This window comes from Aythya marila, assembly GCF_965140915.1.
Source record: "Aythya marila genome assembly, chromosome: 19".
NCBI classification, from domain to species: Eukaryota; Metazoa; Chordata; class Aves; order Anseriformes; family Anatidae; genus Aythya; species Aythya marila.
In genome coordinates, this window is record NC_139060.1 from 3,026,098 (window position 1) to 3,053,808 (window position 27,711).

Sequence of the window (27,711 nt, forward strand, 5' to 3'; positions counted from 1 at the left end):
TGTGGGAATGGGTTGTCACCAGCAGCACTGTGGAGCTGCAGGAGGACAGTGGGTATCGCTGGGACAGGGGAAGCTCTGTCCTTCCCACAGCACTTCCAGATGTGTGGTTGTCCACAGATCAAGGTCCCCTCAGTGGGAAAGCAAGTGTGGAAAAGGCTGTCCCCTTCTGACAGCTCAGCGGGGGAACTAGGGAGTAAAGCCATGTCTCCAGAGGTGAAATACACCTTTACTGCCACCCCCTGCACCCTGTCCTTTTGGTGGGTCAACTGTGAAATGTCTCATGGCTTAGGATGGATCTGGACCCAAGGGCTGTCCCACATAGTTTCTTTGTTCAATCTTTCTTTTCTTAAAGTGTGTATCCCAGAAGCAGAGCTGTCCCTCCCTGTCAAAATGAGCTAATTGTTTGCCGGGATTGACCCAAGTCCTGGAGTCACTCAGATCCCTGTCCGGATGCTATTTATTTTGCAATGTGCCCAGTCAAATGTGCCAAAGAACCGACCTCTGCATGTTGCAGAATGAAGCCAAGAGCAGTGGGAAGCATGTGCAGGGCTCCCTGCTGTGCACCGTGCAGATTTAGGTGCAAATGAGAGAAACTACAATGGGAGGTACAATAGGACCTTGAGGTCTTGTGCTGATCTTGATGAAAATATTAAAGTAAAACGATGTCAAGTGGGTTGTTGGCTACTTGTCTGGACCTTTGATTAATATGAAAACTCTTATAATTAATATTTCAAGCCCTTTGAAAAAGGGGGAAGCTCTTTCCTGGCATCAGGGTTGTGGTGGAAAGCAGCAGGAGGTAGGTGCTGTATCTCAAAGGCATGTCTAAACACATGTAAAATAGGAACGTTCAAGATCTGCACCGCAAGGATGTCACTGTGCTATTAGGAAATCACGTAGGTTGTTTTGTTCGCTTCTGAGCAAGAAGCCAGGTATATAAGGGGAGCATGGAAATGCAAGGCAAACTGCTCTGGTTTCTAGGCTTGTGATCTTCCTCCTCATGCTCCTCATGCCCCTTCCTTTGTAATGGAGCTCCTTTCTCAGTTATGGAAAAAAGTGGTAAGGATGGTATCGTTGCCTCCTCTGTCACAGAGGCCTGAAAAGAGACAAGGCATATAACAATCCCCTTAGCAGACTGAACAGCAGTTGCTGGCTCATGTCTCATAAAATACTCTCATTCTCCCATCACTTTTTGCTCTAAGCAGTGGCACCTGGGAGCATCAAGTGTCACTGTCTCAGAGACCGGGGGACTTTTCACTGCTTGCATTTGAATCACATCTTCCACTTGTGCAGGACTTGTGCATACCCCTCTTTCCATCATGGGGGTGATCAGAGGTTTTGAACTGACCTCTTGGATCCTCTTCTGCATGGTGTGCAAGTTGCCACCAAAGGCTGGCTGTTGAATTCGGACCAGGCTGCCCCAATGCCTGAAAAAAGAGTGTGTAAAATCACCTCCCAATGGTCTGCCTTCAGTGATTTCCTCCTGTTACTCACCCAAACGATTTGCTGCATTAATCAGAGCCTGTTATTTTTTTTGTTTGTTGGTTTGCTTTGATTTTTTTTTTTTTTAATTTATTTGTTTATTTGGAAAATTACTGGGTATCTTTTAGAGCCTTGTATTAGTAATACATATTTGCCATTTTATCTTGTGGCTCCATTTGTATCTGCTGACACACAAGAGGGTCAGGCTGCCAAAAGCCCTTCCTTTCCTGCCGAAGAAAGCCACAGGAGTGACAGGAAAAATACCGGCATTCCCAAAGAAATTCTCTGGGTGGTAGTATCTGGATCACTGGGGAAAGGAACAACCCTAGGGATTTTCCCCTCCTCACCATGGCTATGGGATGTCCAGGCCTGACTGCAATGAAAATCAGGCTGTGTGACTTCATTAACGACTTGCCATAAACAAATGAGGTACTGAGCTTGTGTCGCAGCCAAGAGTCGGCTACGGGATTTGCTGTTCCAGATCTGATTGCAGCTCGGGTTGCGGTGGCTTTGCACTGCACGTAGACAGCTCTGCTGCAGGGGCGCCAACCCGGGGAGGGTGGGGGAAAGTGTGAAAACCAAAACGGTTCTTGGGCTGCATGCTGTGCTTGACAGCTGCTGGCTGTGAAGGGAGGAGGGCTTTTCCTTTTCAGTCATAAAAAGGAAGAGAGGGAAGGTAATGAGAGTCATGCTTGGAGTGAAACATATGAATAACTGCATAAATGTTGTTTGCAAGATTTAGGGTATTCAGCAGCTCCAGGTTAAGCTGGTGGGAGTCTTTCCAGTGCTTATGTTTGCCTAGGACCTTTAAGTAATTTTTCTAAATATTTTCTAAAAACTAATTGAAAGAGAAAGACCTTCCACTGTACTATACAGATAATTATTTTTCTGCATAACATTATTTTTTTTTTGCCCATTCCTTCCAACTCATTATAATGAGTCCCAATTTCTGATACACCATGTCAAGATTATATTATTTTGAGTAACCTGATATATTGCAAATAGAAAATATGGTTAAATAGCAACACTTTGAACAGAGGAATGGACTGCAATTTAAAATTCAGTTTAATAGCAATAGTAAACATTAGCAGAATTAAACTTTACAGCATTTTTCCTCGTGATTTGTTCCTTGGAAGACATCTCTTGACTTGTGGTTGAAGTCCTATGTGTGATGAATGGTTGAAACATCTTCCAGCTATCTTCAGTCTATCTAAGCTGTCAAGTTGCTGTAGTTATTTTGTGTTTTCATAGAGAATAGTTGGATCCTGACTAATGGTACTGTGGGATCTGCCTGCACCACTTCTGTCACAGGGATTGCATGCCTGGGTGTAGTTCATGCACACCCCATAGGGAAAATCGACCTTTTAAACCCGTGTCTTCTATGGATACATTTGTCATCATCATAAGTTTCTCTGTTGGGGTCACCACTGTAATTTTGGACCGCCCGTCTCATGATGCAGACCTAATGTATTGTTAGGCATTTTATTGTGGATCAGAAAGCATAAGACTGAGATGGGATATGAGCCAATATTTTCAGAAATGGTTGCTCATTTTGTGCAAGTGCTTTTGGAGGACAGTGAGGGCAAAGATGCACCTCAAGCAGTGCCTGTGAAAATGAAGACAGCCTCCAAAGGTTGCTCTTGACTTGCTGGAGCTTGCAGATGATGCATTTGCATGCTGAATGCGGTTTTCAGCAGGATCCTGACTCCAGCCTTGCTGTCCTTTTGCTGTCCCATGCTGTCAAAGCATGGTCTGAGACAAAACAGAAACAGGCACAGCATGAGACTTGGCAAGGGATGTGGAGGAAAAGTAAGCCTTAATATAGGCCATGAACACATCTGTCAACAGATGCACTTGGCCAGCCTCACTGCCGGCCCTGTAGCAACATCACTGGTCCCAGCATCCTTCCCAGGATGGCACTAGCCTTGCTCCATGTGGCAGGAGTGGGACTTGACATACCCTGACCCCCACAGGTGCTGTACCAGGAGCATCCAGCACTGTGACCAACACCATGCAAAGACAAACTCTGCCCTGAGGTCAGCGTAGGCACAGCCATACAGAGACAGTGACAGAGCTGGGAATGCATAGAAATATGAGATCGAAAAGAGCTGGTAGTCAAGTGTCAGAGAGTTTCTAAGCAAGCTGTGTTCTACTCCAACTATTTTTCAACTTGGAAAATCCCAGCCAAAATACATCCTGAGGTCTGGCAAGTCAGAAGAACATTGCGTTCAACTCACAAAACTTTCTTCTCTCTCCTACTCCTGCTACATTTTTTTTTTCCTAAGAAGAGGAAGCAGACATTGGTGTCCCAGTGCCCTTCTGCCAACAAGTTTCTGTCTGCCTCTGTCTTCAAGACGTGGCACCTCTCAGTTGCATGACGCTGCCCGAGAGTGCTGGAGATGAAGGTGGCAGAGACCTTAGCTGGCATGAGCAAACGGGCACAAGAGAGAGATGCACTCGAGGAAAAGGAAAGAGGAAGCACTGGTCAGTAGCTTGCACTTTCCACCTTCCTCTGTGGGAAAACAAAATAAAAAAGAAAATAGGTCCTGGCACGAGTTTTCCATAGATGTCTTTGCTTTTAAGAGAGGAATCAGAGCCTGATGCCAGGAGGAGAGTGAGGCATAGCTGGAACATACATAGGAATGTGGGTGAGGGTGAGTAGTCCAAGTGCTGCTTGGTGACTGATGCTGTTCCACGCGCTCTTCCAAGGGAATAATTTGCAAAATCTGTGGGGGGGATGGGAACTGCCCTCACCAAGGAGTTGCATAGGATTTTCCAGATGAGCCCAACAACTACAGTCTGTAACTGTTGAATTTGGCTCCAGGATTGCTCGTCAGTTTTGCAAGTACTGCAAACCAAAGAATGGAAACCTGTTTTCTAGACCTCTGGTACATGGATAAGGCATTCAGGTTCCCTTGGGTGAAATCAGGACTACCTGCACCACTGACCCTTCCACTGGGCCCCTGCAGTGCTTTTGTTGCAGCAGTAATCCCCAACTGGGAGGGCAGTATCTCCTCTGCTGCCAAGGACAGGGACACCCCAAAAGCATGTTATTTATCCTGCCTCTGGGGAGAGCCAGGCCACCTGGATATTTTGTGCTCGTGTCTTGGTCTTTCTGTGGTTTTGACCAGAAATTCCAGCCTTGTCTTAGCAACTTCTGCTGATAACTGTTTCGGTGAAACTGGTGCTTTCCAGAAAAAGAGAAAAAGTGGTTTTGTTGAAAACTCATGGCTTTCACTTTCTGGGATATTGTTTTACCTTGTGGGGCTGAGCCCTGCAAACTTTGGGGAAAATAAAAAAAAAAAAAAAAAAAAAGAGGGGAAGAAAATCAATTTCATCTTATTTTATGAGAACTGGCCTTCTTTTAAAGGCTGGTTGCCTTTAACTTCACCTGTAAGCAACTACTAATACAGAACTGAGAAACAAATTTTCTTCTTCTCCTTTGGATCCTGTTCTTTCAGGAAAAAAAAAAAAAAAGGAAAGAAAGACAGAAGGAAATAGAAAGAAAGAGAGAGAGGGAAAGGAAGAAAGAAGGAAAGGAAGGAAGTGAGGGAGGGAAGAAGGAAAGAAGGAAAGAAGGAAAGAAGGAAAGAAGGAAAGAAGGAAAGAAGGAAAGAAGGAAAGAAGGAAAGAAAGAAAGAAAGAAAGAAAGAAAGAAAGAAAGAAAGAAAGAAAGAAAGAAAGAAAAGAAAAAGGGAATGAAAAGAAAAAGCAAAATGGAAACTTAATACACTTTCCCATCAAGCACAGATGCACATTTGGTCTTGGAAGATTGAGAATATTTTCGAATTCTGAAGGATAAATCAACTTATTAAGCCTATTCACTTCTGAAAACAATTAAAGGATAAACTTTCTTGCTATTAGAAGCCAGAAGTATTGCTAATGAACCAGAGCAGATTTGAGTCTGATGGTTTATGTGTTGGCTTATGTGTTGTAGTTACTGTTGTTCAATGCATTCACTGTGTCCGTTTGACAGGTTGTGTTGCAAAACCAGATGATTTCTACAGAAACACAGTGTGTAAAGCCAGAATAGCTGAATGATCTCAAAAATTTAGTAGGCGCTGTATGACTTGGCTTTTCTTCATTCATGTTTAACTACTCCATCTTTCATGCTTTAGCTTCCACTGCCTACACTTCAGTTAAGGATGGTTCCTCCCCACATTTACTCACTTTCGCTTGGTTTTGTGGATGGCTTAGATAGCAACAGGAGAGAGAACATGTGGGATAGACTGTAAATCCCCTAAAATCAGCTCTGACACCTCAACTGAGGGACATTTGAGTCACATCTACTTTTGGAACATAATAAGAAAAGCCAAATAACAGTGTGTCACTCTGACAGAATGGCATAACCTAAAAATGAGAAAAAAGGCTTATTTTTTCCCTAAATCTCCAAAGAATTCATCTGTGGTTGCTATGCTCCACGATGATCATGAGCTATGAGATTTTAAGCTGATCTGTAAAAGCAATGGGACATTTATATATATATAGCATGCTAAGAATGATAAATGGAAAACATGGTGTGAGAGCTGCGGGCAATCTGTGGGGACAGGATGGTGCCAGGGCACAGGCACCATCTCATCCTTCACCTGTTAATGGGGGTTCAATGGGGGGGGGTTAGGTTTCAGCTGGCAGTCTCTGATAGTTGCTGCTAGTGAAGCCTGTCCTTGAAAATTAATAACATCTTGGTGAGTCTGCCTTAATAATTCATATTTTTCTTTCATTGAAGTCCTGCCATTGGTAAATCTCAGACCTCAATAGAACAAAAAAAAAAAAATCACCTTTTGAATTGTACATGGTGTGTCCCTTGTGGTATTGATTATTTATAAAGCTATTTTCCAGTTTCTTTATCTTTTACAAGTGAGTGCCTTTGTTTGATCTGCACAGAATTTACAGTAAGAGAACTTGCAGGTTGATTCATGCCTATTTCGTTTTCTTATGCAAATTTATGGTTGTTTTAATTTTCAATAATAGTTTAATTTAAAGTTTTAAAAAATCAGCTTAATAATTTTTTTGATCTTTGACTCTTCAGTTCCTGTTATCCTTTGAGTGACTTTACGTAATACCTAAACAAAACGCACACCAAAGTCCTTGGTGCTTAGTGAGTTTTACAACCTTAAAGTTGAACTGAAATTATTTTGAGCTCAAAAAAACATATATATATATATAAAAATTACATGGCAATGAAGGATCAAAGTCCAAGGAAAAGCTCAAGTGACTCTTCACAAATATTGGCACCAGAAAAATACACAGTAGTGAATTGTTCCTGTAATGCCATGGTCCGAAATTGCTCAAGCTTCTCATACAAAAGCACCTGAACTCTTGCACTGTGTCTCTCCTGTTTAAAAACACTCAGGGATTTAAGTGGCTGTGTGGTTTCAGAGCCACCTGCTTGTAGGGAAGTGTACCCTGCAGTGCTCCCCTGAGCCACAGCACAAGTACTGAGAGCTTTCCAGGGCTGGATTCCAAACCTTTAATTAGCACCCAAATAAATGTTTAAGCCAGTCAGTCTTCATACAGACATTTTGTTGTCAGCAGAGAAAAGCAAAAATTCGCAGAGCATTGAAGGATCCTGCTCACTTTGTGCAAATTTCTCTGCCTTTGCGAACTCACTGCAGGCTCGCAGCTTCTGTTATGTTTTCGGGGGCCAGATCCGCCTCTCAGATTCCCATCGTATCACCCAGACACTGTGTTCAGGCGTTTTCCACCCAGATGTGTTTGATTAAAGACATGCTGCACTGCAATATGAATCAGACGTGTTTATTCAGGAAAACACTCCCTCCCCATCCCCAACTCAATATTTTAACTGGAATAATTAACAACATCAAAAGAAAAAACTTACGTCATTTTACATGATACAATTATTTTGACATTTCATGTGTCTATTGCTAAAGCTCCCGATGCACTGTCTCACAACACAGTCAGGTTTATACATGAAAAAATACCCTTTAAATATAAAGGCTCTGATATTCTGCACACAATCTGCTTGCCAAAGGCAGAAGTTCTACTCTTCTACCACTGTCAAGCTTGAGGAACTCCTTGAAGCCCCTGGAATTTACATTCATATAAAGTATTAAAAAACTGCATATTCTCATTTTTAAGCATTAAACTTATTATTCCTCTTAAGCGTAAGCTTTAGAAATACCTATTTTTAAACTGTTGCATATGCCAACACACACTCACATCCTCAAAGTTAGAGTATCAATAGACCTCATTTAACTGTTCAATCAGTTTTTTTCCCAGCTCTTCATGTTTCGGTGGTTTCCTTCCTTTTTCCTCCTTTACATTCTATTTTTTTTTCCCATCCATTTTTATGAGAATGAAAAATAGAATCAAAAAGAGGAAGAAGCAGAATAACAGAAAAACAAGGAAAGGAGGAATTTTCAAAATTTCTCCGTCACTTCAGTGCCTTCAGCAGGTTTGAAAAAAAAAAAAACAAAACACCACTTAATAAACAGTTTTAGGTGAACAAATACTCCCTTCAAAACTTAAATACTTAATTGGTGCCTAATTCCAAAATGTTGCTCCCCCCATCAGTTCTGGACAAGTCCAAGCAACATGCACTAGTGGTAGTGAAATGGCCTAAGTGGGAGAGACTTATTCTTTTTTGCACTCATACATCTAACAACTTACGCAGTTGGCACTGGCATTTTATCTTACAAACATGCTCTGCAGGAGAGCCGCGGGCTTTCCAGGAATCTCACCCAGCCTCACAGCACAGGTAGTGCTCTGCTCAGAGCTGTAGAAAGTGCCATAAATTATCAGGCCACAGATTAAATGATCGTTTATCATCTCATCTTGAATGGAGCTGTTGAGAGCCAGGGCTTGGTGGACTGAGTAAAGATTCAGTCACCAGCTGACAGTGTGTAAAATAGGCAGCTAATTTGGGTACTCTGACTCACCGCCTGGACGTTCTTGCTTCAAGACAGCTATACAGGGAAACAGGGATCCTAAATTTAGATGGTGTGGACATGGCTGAAGGGAAATGGTGTGCCAATATCTGCAGGATATGGCATCTGAGGAAAAACTGATCTTACTCATGGTCTACGACATCCTTGTCTTGCAGCAGAGGAGGGTGGTTGCTGCGTACAAGCAGCCCAGAGGTGATGGTGAGTGCGGAGGGGCTGAAGGCTCTGGCTGTGATGCAAAGGTCTCACAGCAGAGCCTGCATGCTGGGAGCTCTGGAGCTTCACTCTCCTTAAGGCATCTGAATTTTGGAATGCGCTGTGCCAGGCTTCTTTGGTCTCTGCCCTTTTCAACTCCAAATCTTTAAGCTCATGGGACCACTTCTGAAAACAGAAATCAGGGGGTCCTAAACCTGAGCTCCCCCAAACATTTTTCCAAGACTCCATATCCTCACAGCCCATCATGTTTTCTTGCAGTTGAGCCTATTACAACCATAAAAAGCTGTAGCTGGAAGAGGTTTTGAAGGTCACTCAGTGCAACTCCTGCTGTCGCAAGTGTTGCTTGTAAGAATTTGCGTCGTTACAGTTGTTCCTCCTACGGAGGATGCCTTTGCTTTCCCTTATTCTTCATACTGAACACCCATTGTATCACTTCCACTTTGGAAAGACCTGCCAGCAGACGCAGTTAGAGGTCCCCAAGATCAAAGGCTTCTTATTTATTTTGCTTTTTGGTTGGGTATTTGTGCTGGTTAGTCCCTTTCTTACTTTAATTGCATGATAGGGTACTTAAAAAAACATAGACCTGCTTGTGCTTTTCATATCTAATACTGAATTATGAAGAATAACATTCAGAAGAAAAACATATTAAGAGCATGAGCTAGTGGCTGAGGCTTCTGCAGAATGTTGTTTGCTCTCCAAAGGAATTTGGGTACGTAAGAGGCATGCGGAGTCAGGCAGTTAGTTGGCAGAAGGCCAGTGCGGCACTGATCCAGGTGAGGTTTTTCAAACAGGACTGTTCATTTTTGGGTAATACACAGCCCCTTGTCTGGCCCATGGCACAGTAAGGAATTTCTCTCTAAGTGACTAAGAATTCCTCCCTGTGGGAAGTGTGTTAAAACATAAAATAAAACAAAACCAGAAGTGAAGTGAATGCAAAACTCCAACTCCATCCATCAGCACTTGTTCAGCCTAACTAGTGCATGTGTGTCAGATAAGCCGTGACCTCATTTTCGGATCTGCACTTTGAGGAGTTTGGGTTCAGGCCAGTTTCACAGGAGGTGTCAATGAGCCCTGTGCAGTGTAATTACAAGCCTGAATTAAAAGCCTCTGCAGCTTTGGGGAAGTTTGGATCCAACTCTGTAATCTCTTATATTAAGCTTGATTTGATTTTGATTTGCTGCCCCCGGGTGAGCTTGGATGGAAGTGTATTGCATTGACTTGACTTCATTTAAGTTCCTACAAACGTTTCCTACAGCAATTAACAATGGCCAGAATTAAACCAGTAATACACACTTTTTCTATTAACCAGGATTACAAATAACAGCATGTATTAACTCCTGTAGATGCTTCTTCCTCAAGCAGAACACGGTTTAAGAGTGCAATTTCTTCAGTGTCTGAGAAGGGCCAAGAAACCTCATCAGAGTAGACTTCCTTGTGAGATTGCTGCAGTTTCCTGTTTCTGGTCAGGTTAGCAATAGAGCATATGCACAGAAAGCCACAGGTTTGCCACATCTGAGGACCAGGAGAGGAATTTTCAAAATTTCTCCGTCACTTCAGTGCCTTCAGCAGTTGCCCTTTGCCATGGACTGAGGGCTGTGGTGGGGCACCAGAGCAGGTTCTGCTGCTGCTTGGGAGCTCCAGCACTTGGGGAAGGGCAGGTCTGGGTGAGGACCCCAGAAACAAAACGGCTCTGCTGCCAGCAGGGAAGCTGACACCACGGGAACAAGTTCTTCCCCAAAGCATTGCTGTTGCTGAAAAGACGTGGTGGTGTGTAGGATCCGCTTGGATTATTTTTTTTTTTTTAAAGTATTGTTGTCAAAAATAATCTGCCTCAAAGAACTAGGAAATAAAAGAAGGAAAGTGATGAAAGAGTGAAGTGACGTGGAGTCTGCCAGAAAGTAAGGAGTCTGTGCTGCTTGGCTCGCGGCCCTGTTTCAGTGAAAGCTATTTAACATTTTTATAACTGATGGCAAAATTGCACGCTATTAATGGGCCCTCTTTATGGCTCTAATTTATTCTTATTTCTCAGAGGCAATGAAGTAGAGGCCAGATTGCTTTATCCTGCGGTATTAAAAAGCCTGGGGCTGAGAAGCTTAGCACTGCTTTGTCAGGATTTTCTCCATCTGGCAAAATAATAGAATAAAATCATCCTATGCAGAGAGCTGCTTGCTTTTTTTTTTTTTTTTTTTTTTTAAATAATGGGCTTTCTCCTTCAATTCAAAGCCTTCAGGGAAAGGCAGTAGTGGAGGGAGTAAATGCATATTTTCATTCATTAGCTGCCTTTTCGATATTCAGGAGCTATGATTCCTAACTGCCAGACTATCTTAAACTTCTCTGAGTATTAGTGGTGTGTATCGAGGTGGAGGCAGACAGAGGTTAAAAACCCTGTTCCAAGATGGGATAGATTTACAGGCGCCAGGCAGGTAATGTGATCCGAGTGGAGGTTACAATGTCATAGGCAAGGCAAGGGAATTCTTATAAAAATAATTTTCCTTTCTTTAAGGGGGAAAGAGAAAAAGAAAATATGAATTTAGTTTTCTTTTTTTTTTTCTTTTTTTTTTTCTTTCTTCTTTTTTCTTTCCCCCAGCTATAGATAACAAAGGAATTTTTGCTTTCATCAGTATCTGTCAAAGCAGAAAGCAGGTATCCCTAACAGTGAATGAGCTTGACTGTTCGTGATCCTCTGAAAGGTTTTTGTGTATTTTGAAATCACCTGGTCAATGGATTGAAACCTCAAGTATGTACCAGGAGTTTCCAGTGAAATAACACAAGTAGGAAATTAGTTCCATGAGGAGTAATTTGAGTGTGCTCACACAAACCGTTCATCAGATAAGCCTGAATAATAAAAGACTTCCTGGGTTTCTGATGCCAGAAACTGATTTTTTAACCAAACTCATGACTAAAAGGTTTGGTGAAAACTGTTCACCCAGCTTAATTATGTATAAGGAAGAATGCACAGGTACCCAGGGCTGAGTTCCAAATAAAACAGGCTTTAGTAGAACCTCGGTGATGAAGAGAAAAAGGAAAGCATGAGCCCTTTGTAACTTTTCAATCCCTCCCCTCACTTTAAGAATTACATAGAAAGTAAAAGTCTGTGTTACTGAAATTCACAGAATAAGAGGGCCTGAGATTATTTTAAGTATACTTAATTATCTAAACTTTTAACTCAAAGAATATCAAATGACCTATGTCCACTGGACTGTCTGAAATCATCTTTGGGGAAGTCTGAACCTCAGATCTAAATCTTGGATTTTCCAGGAGTGCAGGTCTTTGGGTGTGTTTGCACACTGGCATGCCGTCGTGTCACTTAGGAAACTGCCAAACAAGCAGAACAGGATTTGAGGAAAATATATCATAACAAACTTTGTTATGTGGCACAAGATTGTTATTTTAATATTCTTTATGGAAAAGTCTAAAAGCCCTGGGTGAAAACAGAGGCTAAGCATTGTGCATATACGAAGTCTCTGCTCCAAAGAGCTTAATATTAAATAGAAAAAATGGATAAATAGTGAAAAGGAAGACACTTGGAACTAAATTGCATAAAGTCCATAGCAGAATGCAGCCTGGAAATGTCTGGTGAGTCCCAGGTCTCCTACATCCTGTCCCAGAGTTTTAGCTACCAGCCTAGGAGTCAGTAATTTCCTCATCTTTACTCTCTATGTTCTATCCATAAACCTGCTCCAGAGTTGTGGTTGCATGCTCTAGTTGAAAAAAAAAAAAAAAAAAAAAAAAAAAAGCCTTAATTACAAGCTTTGACTGTTAGTTAATTTTTTTTAATGACCTTGCCAATGACTAGACCATAAAATTTAGACAAAAGGATTTCTCCATCTCCTGAGCACAGGCACCTTGCCAGCAGTGCATTAGCCAAAAAGCCTTGATATTGTGTACTCTTCCCATAATGTGGTTGCATTTTGGCCTCTATTTGCACAGCATTGTTTTGAGGAACCACTGGCACGTCTGTGGGTTGTGTGCTGGATAGTCCAACACCAGTCCTACCCTGAGCCAAAGCAGAGCAACCCTACATCTGCCAGGTGTGGGTCTTGTAGCTTTAGATTTCATTCTGGGACACAAAGTTCCTTGTTTACCCTAGCAATAAGGTAAGATAGGAAACATGAAACAAGGTGTAGCCTAGTAAAAGCAGGCTGCTGTCATTCAGAGAAAGACAGAGAAAGTCTGGGCAGCAGTGGGAAGTCAGAGGACTTCTCACATTTCATCACTGTACCTCAAGACCCCAAGAACATTATCATTGGGAAGGGAAATTTCATTCAAGAATTTAGGATGATTAAGTGTTACTGATATCCGGTCCTCCACGTTCAGGTACGTCAAATGGAACTGGAACAAGGTCTTAAAAGTCTTTTCTTGGCACGTGTCTGATGCGCACCATGTGGATAATGTTTGCCGGTTGACTTTGCCGTTTACAAGGAACTCTATCTTGAGGTCCGTGGGGCTGTTTGAACAGTTGGCAAAATGAAAGTTCAGGTGGCAGTAGATCAAGTAGAGGCCTTGTTGCCGTATCACCAGCTCTTCGCTCTTGCACTGGATGTCTTCACATATGCCCTTCCCAACCAAGCTCAGTTTTGAACCATTTACTGGACTTGACACTAGAAAGAAAAGCAAGGAAATTGTAAAACGAGCTGACAAACTTCACTGAGCTAAATTCAAATGTATGGGACATGCAGCAAGGTATTTTCTAGTAAATGGAGACACCTGCTCTGAGGTTGTCCCATAGAAAACTCACAGAGAGAGCCCCGGCCCGGTGGCTGTGAGCTCACAGATGGAAGTGGGGTGCTGAAAAGTCGTACGGACTGTGCAGCCCTTTGGGAAAGCCGAGACAGGGAGACGTGGTTTAAAATGGCCTTCTGCAATATTTAAGGGAAGTGGAGATGCATATTTGTGTGTCTGTGTGGGGAAGGCATCTATTATGCCTTTTGAAGTTAGAGAAAATATTAATGGGATCAGACAGGGCACCTCACTGACCTCTCATGTACGCAGCAGCTCCCTTGGTCGGGACATTCTGTAGAATTCTTAAAAAGTCTTCGGAGGTGTTCCCTGAAGGAAACAACACGTTAGGTGACCAATCCTGATTTCTTTGTACTGTAAGACATACTGTCAGTGTTCGGCACCTCTCCTGTTGCACCCGGGCTATGGACAAACCGCACAGCAGCAGCCAGAGGCGTGCGTGCTTGGGAGCTGGTTCCTGCACCTTGGCTGGTAACACCTAACCTGCACGGGGCTGCCATAGCGCCGCAGCTCCCTCGGTAAACCCTTAACACCCTACAGTGCCTGTAGGACGCAGTTCTCGCTCCCAAACGCGGGCTCCCCGCGGGCCGGGGCTGGATGCGCGGGGCCGGCTCCCTCCCGCGGCCGCGCCCGGCACTGCCGGCGGCTCCGGGGCGCCGGCACCGCAGCCCGGTGCCACAGCCCGGCCCTGCAGCCCAGATCCTGCAACCCGGTGCCACATCCCAACACCACAGCCCTGCACCACATCCTGGCCCTGCATCCCAGCTCCTGCATCCCAGCTCCTATATACCAGCTCCTGCATCCCGTCTCCTGCATCTCACCTCCTGCCTCCCAGCTCCTCCCTGCCCCTATCCCCTTCCCCCCCTGCTGCTTCCTTTCCCATTTCACCTCCCTTTCAGCCACCTTTCACTTCCTCATCTACTTTTCCTAAGCCTCTCCTCCTTACTGAGCGCTGAATGCATGGCACTGATTATTCCTCTTTTATTCTGCGATTATAAAGAGCAGAGTTAGCACAGCTCTGTGTAGCCCGCATGCCTGTGGATTCACAAATGAGATGTACATTCAGGAAAAGAGTGTATCCCCCATGGGGCAACCAGGCAGGTTGGTGGTTGTTCCTCATTGCACTGACCTCTCCTTATTTACATCTCCTGGCCCTGCTGATGCTGGGGAAAGAGCAGCTCAGATGGGAGATTGGGAATTCCCTGTGTTTTATTCCACAGCTGAATACAAGGAATGCAATATGAAGAAATTTCAGGAAAGCCCAACCAAATTATACAACCCTGTCCCAGGGAACACAAATCATCTCTATTTTCCTGTGACTTCATTTACAAAATCAGTATGAGTCATCCACCCAGAAGGGTCCCTGAGGTACCAGTTAATACGCAAAATTAGATATCCAAGACATCAGATGACATATATCTCATTCCTTACATGAAAAGTATAGAAGTTTACTAAATACAGAGTAAGTCAAGAATCTTAACTTCCACAGAATTCCTGAAACTAAAGGTACAAGAAAGCACTTCAATCTCCAGACCCTTACAGTGTCTGCTTAGCCTGATTTTTCAGAGATGCTTGGTCAGGAGGATAGATAAATGCGGGAAAAGCGAGTCCCATACACAGGTCTCACTGGTTTGTAACAGTGCCCCCTTTGCACTCGTACTGTTGGAGGAGGCTATGTATGTCTTGAAAGAACTGTAATCTCTCTCTGACTCCATTAGCTGAAACACTTTTGAGGGGAGCAGGTGTTCCCTGCTCTCCAAGAATGAGTAAATTGTGTATCAAAGTCCCTTTTCTGTGCTGGAAATCCCCAGAGAAAAACCAAAGCCTGCTTTTCTGATGTTAGTCATATCAACACAGAGTTTTAATGAGTGTACAGAAATAAGGAGATGGTGAATATAAGAAAACTCTTCTGACCCTTATTTCAGGCTAATGCTGATACAGTGGTAGCAAGAGTCTTTGGCAATGCACAGCCAGCATCCTCAGCCCACTTGCGTTACTGATGTCCTTCAGGAAAGAAGAGTAGTTTTAGAGAAACTCGGTGCCATTTCGGGGCTTTACCCTACAGAGCAGAAAATCCCCTGCTGCTCAAGCAGACCTTGGAAGCTGCAGCCCCACAACTTCTGCTAGGCAAGCAGAAGTGTTGTACCCGCACGCAAGCACCTTGATGTTGCCAGGAGCCCCATCAGCCCTGAGCTATCTCAGGATTTTCATGGCATCACTCAAAACCTACCCCTCACTCATATGGCTGTGCTTGCACTTTCAAAGCTGTACTTACACCCATTGATGTCAGCAAGTTTTGTACATGTGTGTTTAAGCCATTTGTTTGGTGACATCAGCTGTGTTTCTGAGAAGGCAAGTTATGGAAAAAAACGTATAGAGACATTTCCTGCCCTCGCTCTGCTGAGACAGCTTGTAACCTTTTTCTAGTTTTATTTCTCAAGTTACTTCTTTTATCTGAAACATTTCAGCACAAGCCGGCAAAGACTGAAATTACTAGAGCTTCAGGACTGATCAATGGATATGTTCAATCACATCGCCTAATTGGCTTTTCTCTAGTAGCAGTGTAAATCAGAAGTAATCCCACAGAAGTCAATTGGATTATATCAGTTTAAAAACACTGTGAGAAGGAGGAATAGCAAAGCCACAACTGGGCCTAAGTACCAAGGAGCTCACACTGGTTTCATGTCCGCTGTGATGCATGGACGCTGCAGATCAGGTTGCTTGAAAGAAACCTGCCTATAAGGAAGGACTCATAGCAGGAAGCCATTTAGGTTATTTTGCCCTAAGGAAGCCCTTAGGAGACAATGCACTTTTGTCTTCCTGACCCCTTTTACCACAGGATAAGCATCCAGAGGGGGGCAGCCCTGAAGGAAAGGACCAAGCAATTTTTGTGTGCATTACGAAGCTTTTCCCCGCCGAGCCAAAGGGGCTGTGAAACGGCTCAGTGGAGCTGCAGCATCACTGCCACCTCCACGATTTCCACCTGCAAAATGGAAAGAGCCTTGCATTGAAACAGCAGGACCTATAGAGGCTGTGTCTGCCTGCCAGGAGGAACCTGAGGCTGCAGGACACATGGTTGTGTCTGAGCCAGGTCTGAGGAGATGTGGCTCCACCTGGGGAACATTCCTCACCACTTGCTGCCTCAGTTTCCCCACCTGTGAGATGGGTATAACAGGAGCAGAGGCACAGGGCAGTGATACCAAGAGCCAAAAGCGGCATGGCAGATCAAAGCATTGCTACCCAGGAAGGAAAAGCCCCTTAGATGTTTTGTTTGTTTGTTTTTGAGGCTCCTCCTAGTACCAACCACCCATGTGTTACGGTGAGGTTCCTCTGCAGGGCATACAGCATTAGGGCTGGCTGGGAGCTGAGTGAGGACAGACAAACAGATCAAAAACCTATCTTATCTTAAGGATAAATTAAATAAGAAAAATATCCTTAAAGGTAAAGAAGGCAAGAAACAGCTTTCAATCCTTTCTTATACTCTACCAATTTAAATGCTGACAAAATTAGGCAAGGTGACTTCATCTGTTTCTGTCAGAGTGCTGGAGGCAGCAGATCTTGCTGTGCTTTATTTCTTTATGACACCCCACAGCTCTCTCTGACCTCCCCCCTTCCAGTTTCAGTGTTCTGCAAGCAGCTGCTGGCCGGCACTGGTGGAGAGCCCCAGCTGCGTGGTGCTGTGACAAGTGCCAGCTGGGTGATGTCCTCTCCTGGGCTCCACCTGTGGCTGCGCTTGTTGTGCATGCACTGGGTGTCTTTGGTCCTTGGGAGCCCAAGGACAACCACACTGGTCCTTCAGAAGCATCCCTTTCTTTCCTTTGGATTTGTGAGTAACATCTTAGGAACTCCTCATCACAACAAACCTGACTACTGCAGGGTTTTTTGCACAGAATTTAAGGCCAAAACTCTTCAAGGCTTTCACCTGCTTGCCAGTATTGCGTGGGTCACAAAATTTCATGGAGCTGTTTGTATATGTATATATATGTTCATCTATAACTTGCATTTTTAATATTGGAGAGGCAGAGGATCTAACATTCAGCATTTTGGCAATACTAATCATCTCGTTACTAGCTAAATAAGCCCCTCTTATGGCTAACTGGAATCAGGCTAGCAGCAGTTTCCGCTGGATGCTTGCCAAGGAGCATGCCTCTGCACTCCTTCTAGCATTTGCAAGCCCAGGCTTGACAAAATTTTCTGAACCGAGAAACACAGCTCATCTGCCCTGACCTTTCTGAGAGCAGACAGACCCTCATACAGTTTTACATATATTTGCACAAACATGCACGTGTATTGTAGGTGATAAAGCAAAAAAAAAACACTGGTGTAAACATCAAGTGTCCATTTCTGAAGAACCTGTCTGCACTCAGATATTTTACCACAGTTCTGGAAAGACTGTTTGCTTCACCAGCTTCAGCCTGATTTACCCTAGGGTAGAAAATAATGTATAGGTGAATGTCACCTGTATTATCTTTAATTCCTGGGACCAGATTTTCTATTTGGGAAGCTATTTCCCCTTGCAACTGTGAATGGAGTGCTGAATTTCCTTTGAATTATCTTTATACATATGAGCAGTGCACGTGTACCTATGTATCTGCAGGTTTTTTATTTTGTGAATGAGAGCGGATTTGGTTTCATGTCTCTGTAGTCCCAAATAAAAAGAAAAGCCACCAGTCCAGGTTTATAGCATTTCAAGGGAAATGAGGCTTGGTGAGGACAACGAGGAGAGGATGAGGACTGAACATCTCCAGATGCTGGCAGATCATAAATTTCTCTGTGCCTTGTTTTTTTTTTCCACCAAAATGAATCTACCAATCATACCCTTCTGGCCTGTATTAATATTTATGGCAACCTGTGATTCCATATTTATGAATGTGGATGAGTTTCTGCAGAGAAATATTTCCCCAGAAACAACATTTCACAAACATTTACCTCACGATGAATTTAATGCCTTCCCCTGTTGCTTCAGCAACGATGGCACAGGGGTTTTCAGGAAATTGCTATCGTTTTTCACACAAACATTTAATTAGCTGACGTTGCATCTCAGCTACTGCTTGCACATTTCTGGAAACCCATCCATTGAGGACAGACAGCTGAGTCAGGAACGCAAAACTCCTATAGATCTGCTTTAGTGCCCACTGGTGTATAGCTAATAATAGAACACAATCTCCTTGGAAATCTAAATGCAAATCACAGTGTTTTTCCTGCCTTGAGATCACTAAATTAATTCAGGGAAGTAGCCATGTCTGGACCACTGTCCCTTCGTAGTGCAATGCACTCTGCTCGAGTGAGGTGCAGACGTTCCCACCTGCACACTCCTGCATCCCCTGTTAGCATCTCCGAGAAGCTTTGCACAAGTTGGCCCCTTCAGCCTCCCCATTTCTACAGACACAGGGTTGGAGCAAGGCTGAGCACCCAACTGGCAACTCAGCAATGCTCAATTTGCTTTCTCGGCCTCCTTTCAACTCAGGGCTTCCAAGTCCCGTTGTGAAGCAGGGGGTGCAACACCCTCCAAATTACATTATCAACACTGGGGCTGTCCATGGGGCAGGCACAAATGCAAACCTAAATCCACAGCCACTCCAGCCTCACCACCATTGCCATCCTGCAACATTTCTTATGCTTCTGGTCTTACTCTGCAGCTGCGGGATGGGACTTGCAGCAGCTGCCGAGGCTCTCTGCTTAGAAGTCAGCAAGCGATGCCTGGCAGCGGACGACAGAGCTCCGTGCCGAGGGGCCCGCTGTAAATTACCCACTGGGATCTATTAATCAATTAGCCCTGCTTTATGCATTTTAAGAGAAAAATAAAAGGCCATTGTAATTTGCTCACACTTTAATGCTCCATTACCCCATCAGAGCTGTGCAATAGAGCCTGACAGGCGGGGAGGTGTAGGCTGATCGAGCACCTGCACACACTGCAGACAGCTTTCGGCAGCCCTTCCTGCCTTGTGGCATTTTGCTATGCCCTCCTTTGTCTTACACTAATGGCATCACTGCAGATTTAACAGCAGAATTTAGAGCAACAGGATTCCTGTAATTGATATTGACCCAAAGGCAAAATGTTTTCTAGCTAAGGAAACACGTCTTGTAAATTCCTGGAAAGAACATGCTCCTCCTGCCTGGCACCTGCCAGATGTTGATGAGGAGAAAGAACAATTGGCACAGATTGTGAGATTTGAAAGTAAATAAATAAAATTGCAATGCAACTTTTTTTTTTTTTTTTTTTTTTTTTTTTTTCTCAATGTGAGACCTCTCCTTCCTACTTTGGGAATGCCAATATTGCTTGTGTTTTGCTTTTACATAACCCTGACCTACGACAGAGGCTCAGTGGCTCCTCCTCTGTCAATCACTAGACACCTCTCCGACGGCTTTCACTACCTCTTTCTAATCGGTGGTAAAACTCAGCCATGAAAACCAGCGCCGTTCTGGTGATTTCTCTGAGGTTGGGCTGGCTTGTGAGGCAGAGGCTCTGCTCTGGGGCTGCACCGCTCCACAGGCACTGGGGACTTGCTGCCACCATGGGGGATGTGGGCAGCCAGGCTGAGGCTTTGCAACCACTTAGGTTTGCAAAGCTCCTTTCTGGGCAATTTTGGGGATGCACTGGAATGAGGCTGTGATAGGGCTGCCCAAACTCCCTTATTCAAATCTGCCCTGCATGTTAAGACCCTGCTTTATTTCTGAGGATCTTCAAGTACAAGCTATAGTACCAGAAAGCCATAGAAAAACTTAAGGAGATATATAGAAGATACACAGAGAGAAAAAAAAAGCACTGAGGGGAGAAGAAAATCCCTCCTGTTTTACAGGAGTTTGAAAACACACAAAAATGATGGTGAGGTTGATGCAAAGTTCTCAGGAAGGGCAGTGGGACATGGAGGGACAACTTCGTGTGGTATGGAAAAAGCCCAATACAGAACAGTCCTGGATTCAAAAATTCTGCTAGTTAGAGTGTATATTGCCCAAATGCTTCATTATGTCACCTGTGCACAAAAACAGAGGTGCAGAAAATATAGTTATGTAAGGAAGGTTTTCTGGACCTTGATTTTTCAGATTCCTGTTGTGCCAACACCTCTAGATGATCACTGTGCTTCAGTTTTCCCATCTGAGGAGTGGGAGGTGATGCTATCTCATGTCTTCTGGGACTAACTAGGAACTCGTATTTGCAAGTCAAAATACTTGGTGCTAAGGACCAAAGAAACAGGAAGGCAATAGAAATTAAATAAACAGTGCTTCTCTGATTTATACTAAGGGAAAACAGAATCTTGGTAGGCTGTCTCTGCTAGGCTAGTTTGAAAGGTTTCTCCAATTTTGGATTCCCTATGTCCGTACTCTGCCTGTTTAAATTCCCTGCTCCTTGCCTCTTGGTGCTGTTTTCCACTTGCTTCTCCTCGACCTACCCCTTCCCTCCTCCCTTTTTCCTGCAAGCCAGTAAAAAACACGTAACTACTCCAGACCAGAGGAGTTCAAGAGGAGCTCCTGTTGTTTTGAAATATGTGCTAACACGTTTACACCCTGTCCCAGGACAGGGACCAGGGACATTATGTCCCCATGTGCAAGAGCCAGCCCTTAAAATAAGACCTAATAGAATGATGTTCACATCCTCTGGCAAAAATGCTTTCTTGCAAAGACACCTCAGGGCAGATTCAGAAATGCTTGTTATTTCCTCAGCTATGCCCTGGTTTCCGGAGGTACCGAGTAATTTGAAAGTTTTTTTCTTCTTCTTCTTCTTCTCTCTCTCTCTCTCTTTTTTTTTTTTTTTTTTTTTTTTTTTTTTTTTTTTTTTCCACTGCCTTGGCTTTTCACCAAGAAGTGACTTTATGTGAAATGTTGAGATGTGCATAATTGCCTTACTCACGATCCTGGGCAATACTTGCATTACAAATGAAACACAGCACAGGCTGTCAATTTAGGTGTCTTACCTTTGCGGATGGGTTCTGTGATGCCCTCTGTGGCAGGATCAGCTGCCTGGAAGAGAAATGAGAGTGGGGAGGTTATTCTGGGAGCAGGGCACACCTGTGTTCAAGTGGGACTCTATTTGTCGATATTAAAAGTTTCCACTGCATCCCAGGAAGGCACTGCAGAGCTGGGAGTTACACAGCATATGGCTCCTACAGAGCACCCCAGCATCCCAGTGAGGGAGAGCTGTGGAGCACAGCCCTTCAGCAACTCTGCACTTAGAAAATTCATCCTCAGTCATTCCTCATCACAGCTTTTTTTTTTGTTTGTTTTGTTTTGTTTTGTTCTGTTTTTTGTTTGTTTGTTTGTTTGTTTCCCTGAAAGTAGTAGAAATCTACATTTCTGACACAGCAAATTTCCCAGTGCTGTAAGAAATGTGTGTGGCTTTTGTTGGGGTTGTTTTGGAAGCAGAAGCCCTGAAGCTCTCCCTGTGGCTTGCAAAGCTTGGGGGGAGTAGGACAGAGTGGGACTGGACACCCTTCAGAGCCAGTGTTTGGCCCTGGGAAGCCTGGCTGGATGAAAATAAAAGCTGCAGAGCCCCAGCACAGGTCTGGGAGCAGCAGTGTTGTCCTGCCTCACCTTTTCTCCTACTTCTTGCTTCTTGACCCAAAGGTCAAAAAGGAATGGGGAATTGTCCTCTGTCAGCATGGCCTGAAAACTTCTCAGGAAACATGCTCCAAATGTGAAAGGCGGTAGGCTTCCTCTGTGGTCTAGCTTCTGTTTTGGCATACCTCTCTGCTTTCCAAACATGAATTCCTCGGGCCTGTGCCTGCTTGTGTACCTACTTCCATGCAGGTTATAGCTCTAACAGCTCATAACTGTACATCAGTGCCCCCAGGGAGCAAACAAATTTTCCTGACAGCTGTGGAAAGAAATTGTGAGTGCCTCAGCACTTGAAACTCTGTGTCATGTCCCTTCGCTCACACACAGTGCTAATTTCAGTATCAGGGAGTGGTTTCTGTTCCCTTCCAGGCTATCCTAAACTGACTCTTTTATTCTCAAATCTAATGACCTGGGCTAATTGTGCTGTGTAACCTGGCCAGGCCCAATTCAGCATGTCCAAGGATTAGAAAGTTGGGAATCTGGTACTAGCTTTGGCAGAACATCTGTTATCTCCTGGGAAAAGCAAGGCAGCCTATACATGTGGCAGGAGACACCATCATCCACAGTGGTCTGGAGATCTCAAGGGTCTTAAAATATGAGCACTTTATTTCTAGGTGTAAATAGAATAATGTGTGGCATGAGGAGAAAGAAGATGGTTGGACAGTAAGAGACGTCACGCTGTGTCTGTTTCTGGTACTTAATGTTGTGGCCTTAGATGTTTAAGAATACATTTAATTTTGACTTTGGCCTAAAGTGACCGTGCTTTCAACTACAGCTGAAATGTAGAGAAATGTCTGTTCCAGGCAAGCTGAAATTATCCTTTGGTCTAATAGCAAGATATTGCATCCTGCAGATAGAGATTGTATAGGTGCTTTGTGATTTGGGAACCTACAATATCTGAGTCGTTCATTTTCTCTTCCCACACCCATGTAAGACAGGGAGAAAGATGCTATCTCCCCAGCAAGATTACGCTCAATATGATCAGAAAGAAAAGCCATGGCTGTCTATAGAGAGGTTGGTAAAGTAACTGAGATGTTACTATCAGTGAGGTGCTCGCCTCTCAGCCCTCCCTCAGAGACAGCATGCAGGATGAGGCTGATGGCACACAGCATGCTTTGTAGCCAGGGCAACAGAAAAAGAATTAAAATGAATTAACATATTGTGTCCTCACTTGGGAAGTCTCCCAGTGGGTGAAAACATGAGATATTAATTCAATTTATTTTAGTGGCAAGTGACTAGGTATTCAAATAACACTTTAGATCTTGCTTTGAAATATTACTAGCATTGCTGTTTTCTCTTGTGACAGCCAGCACATTGCGTGTAATAGCGTAATTTGGAATGCACAGGGACGCATGCTAGGAGCTCAGAGAGGTTTAACAGAGCACTGGCTCGGGAACAATTCAGTACAACGAATTCACCCTGTCTGCAGTGATCTGGGTGCTGCTGATGAAGGATCTTAGACTTGGCAAGCAGAAGAATTTGAACTTGCTTCATTAGAGAAAATGATAATCAGGTGCCAGTGAAAGTCCTGTCTTTCTTCCTTCCCTTAATTACTTTACAAGAAAGTTTCCCAAGCTGAGACAGACCGATGCTGTTATAGTAGTCACTGAACCACAGAATGGCCCGAGTTGGAAGGGACCCACAGGGACCATTGCATCCAGGCCCTGGCTCCGTTCAGGACCACCCAAAAAACAGACCCTAGGTCTGAGAGCATTGTCTAAATGCTCCTTGAGCTCTGTCAGCTCAGTGCCATGCCCACATCCCTAGGGAGCCTGTCCCAGTGCCTGACCACCACTGCGTGCAGAACCTCTCCCTAACACCCAGCCTGAGCCTCCCCTGTCACAGCTCCACGCCGTTCCCTTGGGTCACTCTAACACTCGGGCTCAGAGCTGAGTATTTGTTTAACCAGAAGTCTCCAAAATGCGTGCCCACCTCTACAAAGCCCAGGACAACGCATCCCAAAACACAGTGCCCCAGAAATGAGCCTGAGATCAGCTTCATGAGGCCCAGGGCTTTCGCAAGAGTGCGTCCCGCAGGTCCCAGCAACAGAAGCTGAGGACATTAATTAATCTCCGGGCTTCAAACCTTCGTTATCCGTGGCTGGCTGAGCCGGGGGGCAAAGCAGACGTACTTTGGTGTTCAACGAGTGGGAAATTGCTGGCAGGGGCTATTTTAATTTCCTTTTTCCTTCGTTTTTGTCAGGGTTGTCCACCAGAGGGGGCCAGCAGGCTCCGATGGGCCTGCTCTCGGCAAGGCTCCTTACAGACCTGTAAGTAGCCATAAATCAGCCAAAGGCAGTGCAGGGACGTGGCTCCTGCAGCCCCACTGCTAACGGGGTTTGCAGTGTAACTAGCGGCAGGACTAGAGGGAACGGCCTCAAGTTGCACCAGGGGAGGTGCAGGTTGGAAATGAGGAGACATTTCTTCTCAGAAAGAGTGGCCAGATGTTGGAATGGGTTGCCCAGGGAGGTGGTGGATTCACCGTCCCTGGGGGTATTCAAGGAAAGGTTGGACGTGGTGCTTGGGGACATGGTTTAGTGGGTGACATTGGTGGTAGGGGGATGGTTGGACCAGATGATCTTGGAGGGCTTTTCCAACCCTAATGATTCCATGATTGACTCCAGTGGCCTGAGGAGGAGACCAGCAAACACAAAGACCAGCACTGACTCCTAGCAGTCAGCTGGTGCCTGAGCCACACTGAGGGGACTTGCCCATGCTGCTTAGAGGGTAACTATATGGCCCCTACAAAATGCAGAGCAGTGACGGACTGTCCCAGACTTCACCCAGAATCTGTTCATAGTGCTACACCTCATGGCCTAGGTGTCTAATACAGCGTACCTTGCAGTACAGTCCAAGGTGTCCTGGGCTTTATGTGTCCTAATTACAGTTCTCTATTCCTTTCTTACCTCTTCCACTGATTTTCTCTCTCTCCATATATGCAGACATCTACATAGGTGTATGTGTGTTTATCTATATCTACCATCTATATCTATCTATATATCTAGCAGCAGTGAACCGCAGCAGGCAGAAGCACGGAGGCCTCATGGCCCTTCTAACAGTGTTAAGAGGGAAAATGTAGGCAAAGGTCCACTATGCAGCAACTGCTCTTGTCTGTGAGGAAAAACAAAAATCACTTCTAAAAGATGTAGGTAAGTGAATGGGCCAATACAAAGTGTTTCTGTAGATGAAAGCTGGGAACTGAACTGACTTCAGCTCTGAATGTAGTTCCAAAAAATGACACTTCCCAGGTCTGACACTGTGCTGTACCGCCTTTCTTGAAAACAAAGTGTAAAGGAAATTTCTTAGGGTGTTGGAAAATGTGGGGGAATGAATAATGTTTCCAAATCTAACACTGTTTCCGAAGCAGCTGCAGTAGTGTCATTACTCTTTTAAATGAAAACCTTGACTCTTTCAGTAATATTGTTCCTCTGGCAACTGGTGTAACTGCATTTATCCTGATGGAGAAGTAATTTAATGCTTACTTTCATAATAAGTACAAATGAAAGCCTCATTATATAGGAAAACTGTGGCAATTCTGTAATTACCCAGGCTGTTATTTTAAAGATCTCCCTTAATGTCCCACTATTTATCACTTGAAAATCCCCATGTCTCATTCTAACTGTCTCCAAACTGCTTCTCTTTTGGAAGAACGCTGATTTCAGGTAAATGACTCCTTGCTGGTACAACTTAAAGAAGTATCAGTCAAGCTTTAATGGTTTAATTTCTGGGTAATGAGCATACACAGATACATAAATTGTACAGGATCAATTTAGTAAGAGAAAATATTGTGCTGAATGAACATATTTTGTTTTCCATGGCCAGCATCATTCAGCAGCTCCATGCTGGTGCTTTCATTCTATGAATCATAGCAGAGATGCTTCAGCACTTAGATTTTTGCACTAAGATTTCAAAGACTATAAAACTTCTAACGTGATATTATACTCTGGTAAAATTCATAGCAACATTCCTGGTAGGATCAGAAATGCACCTTTTGTATTCACAAACCTGTACCTCTGTCCTGGATGGACCTGTCTCACTGATTCCCCATTCAGTCCCAGATCCTCTGTATTTTAAGAAGGGGGAAATGTCATTAGGCAGAGGGAAGAGTTCTTTTTCTCAGACCTTGTCTCACTTACATCCTTCAGCTATCCTTGCTATAACTATTTTTGCATTAAAAAATCACTCCCGAGAGCAAGACTGACAAAAACGTTGAGGCATCACGAGGTTCCTTGCCACATCCACTGCTCAGGGTTGTTCAGGGGAGCTCTGCTTCACTGCCTCTCATGGCATCCTAGCAGACAGCACCACACAGCGTCACACAGCCAGATGGCTTGTACTGTGTCCATCCCTAACAGACACTGCCAGACCAGGCAAGACCGGACCAGACTATCTTGGACAGCGGTTGCTCTCCAGAGAAGTGGCAGGGGATACATAAGCCAGGCAGCAGACACTGAGGCACTGATATGTCTTCGTTCCACTTCTCCTCCTAACTAGGCTGGACATAGTGTGGATTGACTCTTGGATTATGAGCTTCCCATTTCCATTCATAGAGAAGAAATTGCATGCTAGAAATAATGTTGCCCATGGAGCAATGATTTCTTTTTTTGAAGGTTCTTTGCTCTCCCTCTTTGTTTTGTCCCCTATCTTGTGTGTGTACTCATTACAGATGGCAGAGATTGATCTGCTAGCTACAGAATATTATTTGGAGAGAGGGAGGTTACATTAGAAAATAAAGAAAAAAGAACAAAGAAAAAGGCAATGAATTAAGTGAGAAATTGCTTACCGTCCTCTGAATGACTAAGACCATGATGGTGGCTAGTGCAAAGACGAGTAATGTGGCGAGGGTAGCGATGATGAAATACAAACATGTTTTGTTAGTGGCTCCAAGCCTCCTTGAAACGGTGTCTTCACTCACATGCATGGCTGATTCATGAGAGTCCTTCACCTGAAAAAGTGTTTGCTCTTGTGCCGAGCACATTCTTATATAGCTCTCAGGGTACTGCTCTGTATCTCCCCTTGGTCAGGTTCAGGTCGCAGCCCATCTCTGTTCCTGGCAGGATTTTCCCCCTTCATCCTGGCTCATGTGATCTGGAAAAAAAACTTCATCACTTGTGGTATGAAGAAAGAAGGACCTGGGGGCGTGATGCAGGTTGCAGCTGTGAAGAGGGGAAGGAGCTTCATGTTCTTGATCAGGGATTTCGCGACAGCCGTCTTGTATGCTGCATTGGAGGTTTCTGATGTCAGAAGGTGAATAGTTACCAAGATCAGTCCCCCCCCTCCCTGCCGCTGGCTTTCTGTGAAACAGAGAGCTATGCAAATTTTGTTTCATTTTATACTCAGTGCAGCTACAGCTCGGTACAGTACCTCACCCCAGAGCGCTGCCTTCCTGTTGCACAGAGTAATCTCTTGTGATTCTCCGCAGCGTCCCAGCGCTGTGATCGCCGGCGCTCTGCATTGACCTGGGCTTTGTGTCTGGTGGCTGCTGCTCCTGCCTCTGAAGTCTGCAGATGGTGGGTGAGATTATGCTTGAACATTTCTCAGAAATTGTCAGGAAGATGTCTCTGATGCAGGACACAAATTCTAGGCAAAGGCATAGACAGAAAGTGGTCACACCAAAGTAACTGAAAGCATGATGTCAGGATGTGCCTGCAGAGCATGTCTGTATTTGCTTCCATGCCTTGACAGCAGCTGCTGAATTTATCCTGGTTTATCCCTTGCCAACAAGTATCTTTGTTCCAGGCTTGTTCTAGCACCCAGCCATGAAGTTTATCACCAAACCCAATCGAGACTTCTCTAACTGGAAGCACCGCCACTGCTTT

General features: G+C 44.4%; 1 protein-coding gene across 1 annotated transcript; it reads right to left on the reverse strand.

Annotated features, from left to right (window-relative positions):
* Positions 1 to 7,269: 7,269 nt before the first annotated feature.
* Positions 7,270 to 27,391, reverse strand: TNFSF8 (TNF superfamily member 8). The gene is made up of 4 exons (XM_082775914.1): positions 26,676 to 27,391; positions 21,254 to 21,299; positions 13,578 to 13,649; positions 7,270 to 13,201 (listed from the first exon to the last, which is right to left on the reverse strand). Exons 1-4 carry the CDS (start codon positions 26,868 to 26,870, stop codon positions 12,804 to 12,806), a joined length of 711 nt encoding a protein of 236 aa, XP_082632040.1. The 5' UTR covers positions 26,871 to 27,391; the 3' UTR covers positions 7,270 to 12,803.
* Positions 27,392 to 27,711: the final 320 nt, after the last annotated feature.

What these genes read in the sequence shown, in the direction of transcription:
- TNFSF8 (XM_082775914.1), bottom strand. Translation starts at nt 26,870, where the DNA reads ATGTGCTCGGCACAAGAGCAAACACTTTTTCAGGTGAAGGACTCTCAT. An exon ending in CACAGAACCCATCCGCAAAG is followed by an intron (nt 13,650 to 21,253) that starts GTAAGACACCTA and finishes TGTTTCCTTCAG; the next exon opens with GGAACACCTCCGAAGACTTT. An exon ending in AGCTGCTGCGTACATGAGAG is followed by an intron (nt 13,202 to 13,577) that starts GTCAGTGAGGTG and finishes TTTTCTTTCTAG; the next exon opens with TGTCAAGTCCAGTAAATGGT.